Source organism: Myotis brandtii, unplaced genomic scaffold (assembly GCF_000412655.1).
Source record: "Myotis brandtii unplaced genomic scaffold, ASM41265v1 scaffold975, whole genome shotgun sequence".
Classification (NCBI taxonomy): Eukaryota; Metazoa; Chordata; class Mammalia; order Chiroptera; family Vespertilionidae; genus Myotis; species Myotis brandtii.
In genome coordinates, this window is record NW_005372049.1 from 277,287 (window position 1) to 280,871 (window position 3,585).

At 64.9% G+C, this 3,585-nt stretch overlaps 1 protein-coding gene across 1 annotated transcript in view; it reads right to left on the reverse strand.

Moving 5' to 3' along the window:
• Positions 1-1,213: 1,213 nt before the first annotated feature.
• CSRP1 (cysteine and glycine-rich protein 1) overlaps positions 1,214-3,585 on the reverse strand; it is a 29,793-nt gene continuing 27,421 nt past the window's right edge. The window contains exons 5-6 of the mRNA XM_014533423.1: positions 2,734-2,829; positions 1,214-2,391 (exon numbers count right to left, since the gene is read on the reverse strand). Of these exons, the coding sequence (XP_014388909.1) occupies positions 2,315-2,391; positions 2,734-2,829 (173 nt within the window). The 3' untranslated portion in view covers positions 1,214-2,314. The remainder of the gene's footprint in view (positions 2,392-2,733; positions 2,830-3,585) is intronic.

Below are 3,585 nucleotides of genomic sequence, written 5' to 3' on the forward strand. Positions count from 1 at the left end.
TCCCTCCATCCCTCCATCCCTCCATCCCTCCATCCACCCATCCCTCCTCCCTCCTCCCCCAGCACAAACCCTTCTGGAGACTCCGTGGGCCACAGCCTGGGCTGGACCCAGGGACCTTGCCCTTCCTGGAATTCAGCTGGACCCTCTGAACCATCCCCACTAGGTTACCTGTCAGTCACCTGGCCCAGACCTCTAGTCCTGCACTCCTGATTGGTCCCATACAGGCTTAGGTCCCGCCCCAGGGCCAGGGAGGGGGTCTGCCAGGGCCAAGGTTGGGTCTGGCCGTAGGGGTGTGATGTTCAGGAGGCTTGTTGCTATTACTAGTAAAGTATCTGCTCGTTGTTTTATTTTGTTTAAATTTAATATATTTTTATTGATTTCAGAGAGGGAGGGAGAGAGAGAGAAACATTAATGATGAGAGAGAATCATGGATCAGCTGCCTCCTGCACGCCCCCTACTGGGGATCAAGCCCACAACCCGGGCATGTGCCCTGACCGGGAATCAAACCGTGACCTCCTGGTTCATAGGTTGACACTCAACCCCTGAGCCAGGCCGGCCGGGCCGTGAGGAATGAATTTCTGTTGCTGATGGGCCACCCCGTCCGTCCGCAGTGTGTTACTAGAGCAGGCTGCAGGGAGGAAGGCAGGGCCCGACAGGGCTGGGAGTGGGCGAGTCCCTGCCCTCCGTCCCCGGGCAGAGCGAGCTCTCGATCTCACAGGGAAGTTCCCATGGCCGAGTTCCCCTCTCACCTGGGGCTTTCCAGCCCGGGAGTTCTGGGGCCTTGCTGAGCCCCTCAAATTCCAAAGTCCTTGCCCGGCCGGTGTGGCTCAGCGGTTGAGCGTCAACCCATGAACCAGGAGGTCAGGGTTCGATTCCCGGTCAGGGCACATGCCCGGGTTGTGGGCTTGATCCCCACTAGGGGGGCGTGCAGGAGGCAGCCGATCCATGATTCCCTCTCATCATGGATGCTTCTCTCCCTCCCTTTCTCTCCCTTCCTCTCTGAAATCAATAAAAATATATTAATAAAAAAGAAAAGCCCACAGTGCCATTCCCAGATGTGGGGTTCAGTTAGAACCACTTCCTGCTGTAGCACAAGAACAAACCCCTCCATTCCCAGACCCCCGCTCCTCCTGCCTATGGAGTCTCCAATCGGCTCCCTCCTGACACCCACCCCGCCCCCCGCAGAGGCGTGATGCGGACCTGACACCAGAGCTCCGTTCTGATGGCTTTTATTGACCAAGTGGGGGGTCAGCTTGAGTACAGCCCAGCCCCGCAGCCCTCCAGGCCCAGCTCCATCCGTCTAGTCCTCTTTCTGTCCCTGGGAGCATCGCGGCCACCCCTCCCTGCTCCTGCTGCTCTGACCTGGGGGCCTGGAAGGGAGGGGTGACGTGGCCAGAGAGGGTCCCGGGGAGGGGAGGGGAGGGGAGGGCAGCCGGGGCGAGACCCCTGCGTGGGCAGGAAGGTCCTGAGCTCTGGGTGCAGAGGGGAGGGGTGTCCAGACGAGGATTGGGGCTGCCTCCGTGTGAGGGCGAGCGGCATGGCAGCGGGGCACTGGGCTGGGTGTGTGTGGACGGGGGCCCGCTGTCACCACAGCCCCGGACCCCGGGTCAGGGGCGGAGCCATCTCCCCTCAGAGTTGGGCCTCTGATACACAGGGGTGGGTATTGGGGTGTCTCATGGGGACCCCCATCAAACCGGGAGCTGGGGAGGTCAGACTATGTGTGGACTCTGGGGTTCTCAGACCTGGGTGTTCTCCCACCCCCCGGGGAAGGACACCAATTCCCCACAGCCTCAAGGTCACAACCTCAAAGGTCAGACTCAAAGGTCATGGCCTCAAGGTCACAGTCTCAAGGTCATGGCCTAGGGGAGAGGTGTCTTATGCCTCTCGGTCCCCTCCCCCGCCCTGGTGACTCCTGAGCTGGGGGGACTCCCAGGCCTGTTCTGAGGGACGCCCTCTTTCTCGCAGAAGAGAAGCTTTGCGGTCGGGAACCACAGCCTCCCCTCTGGGCCCCGAGATGTGGGCTCCGATGATGGTGGACGCTCAGCCAAGGAGGCTGAGAACGGAGGCCTGCGGGCTGGTGTGGGAGGCTAAAACCGCGGAGACTCCTGCCGGTGACGGCGCAGACCCCGGGCAGGGGGAGCCCCTGAGGGGGGAACTCAGGCTGCCCCCAAACCAGAGGGGGCCAGACACCGAGTTCCGGTCACTGGTGACGTGCATGGGGCAGGGCTGAGGAGAGGCATCCCAGGGGGTGGCCGAGGCTGCGGGGAGCGGGTGGTGGAGACGGCACGTGGCAGGGAGGGGAGGGCAGGCGGCCTCACTCCGAGTGGACCAGGGCGCCCGCTCCCTGCCCGAAGCCGAAGCCCTTGGGCCCGAAGTTCTTAGCGTAGCATCCTGCGGAGAGGAGAGAGACCCCCTGCAGACATGCCACCCCGAGTGCCCACAGGGCCTCTGCGGCAGTGACGTCCCCGCACCCCACCTCTGCAGCCCCCCAACCCCACAGCGAGGAGGGTCCTGGCCCCGCCCTGTCCATCCCCCTCAACAGAGAGGACAGAGCTGTCTGCGGGGACAGCTTTGGACCAGGGCTGGGCACCCGCTCTGCCCACCCAGCCCATGTGCCCCGGGGCTCTGGCCAGGCCTCCCTCTGGGCTGCCTCCTCTGTCAGGTGGGGCGTCTACGAGATGCTCAGGGCCCGACCCCAAGGCCTCCGGGCCCGGAGCTCGATGCCACACCCACCTTTGCAGTAAATCTCCCCGTCCTTGTCGGCCAGGGTGGTGGACTCCAGGCCTTTGCCACACTTGGCGCAGCGGAAGCAGGACTTGTGCCAGGACTGCGGGGGGAGGGAGCCCACCGTTAGTGCTGCCCCCGGGGACGAGGGTGACCCCGGCCCAGGTGAGCAGGGTCTCCTGCAGGCCAGGGCCCTGTCGCCTGCCTCTCTGCACCCCTCCCCCACCCTGGTGACCGGTGCAGCCGGCCGAGCCTCCTCCAGACCCGTGGGGTCAGCGGGGTGGGCATGGGCTTGCCCAGGCCCTGCCCTTACCAGCTGCACGGCCTCAGCCACTTCCTCCTCCAGGGCCTCTGCCCACCTGGCGGAATGAGCGTGGGAACTAGGTATGCGGGGGGCAGCCCGGCCTCTGACCTTTACAACGGGGGGGCCTCGTTCACCCAAAGGAGAAGGAGCTGGCGGTCCCCCCACCCCAGCAGCCTTCCTGGTGGGCTGGCCTGGCCTGAGGGGCCCTGAGCCAGTGGCGCCTGGTGTGACTCTGGAAGGTGGACGGGCCTGTGACGTGCACTGAACTCGGCAGGAAAGGCCCACAGGGGAGCTGGGGGGGGACCCCCGCACAGGACCCAGGGGGCAGCCTGGCCGGGATGGAGCCGCTCGGGCTGGAAGGCCTCTCAGAGACCAGCTCCAGCGGCCACAGCCACGCCGGCTCAGGGGCGGAGGTGCAGACAGCCCTGCAGGAGGCAGGTGGCACCAGGCCCGACAGAACCAGGCCTTTTAAGGGCAAAGGGCCTCCCTCAGTGCAGCCCCGTCCTGGGCTGGAGGCGAGGGAGCAAACTGGACCGACTCCGATTTCCTGGCCGCCA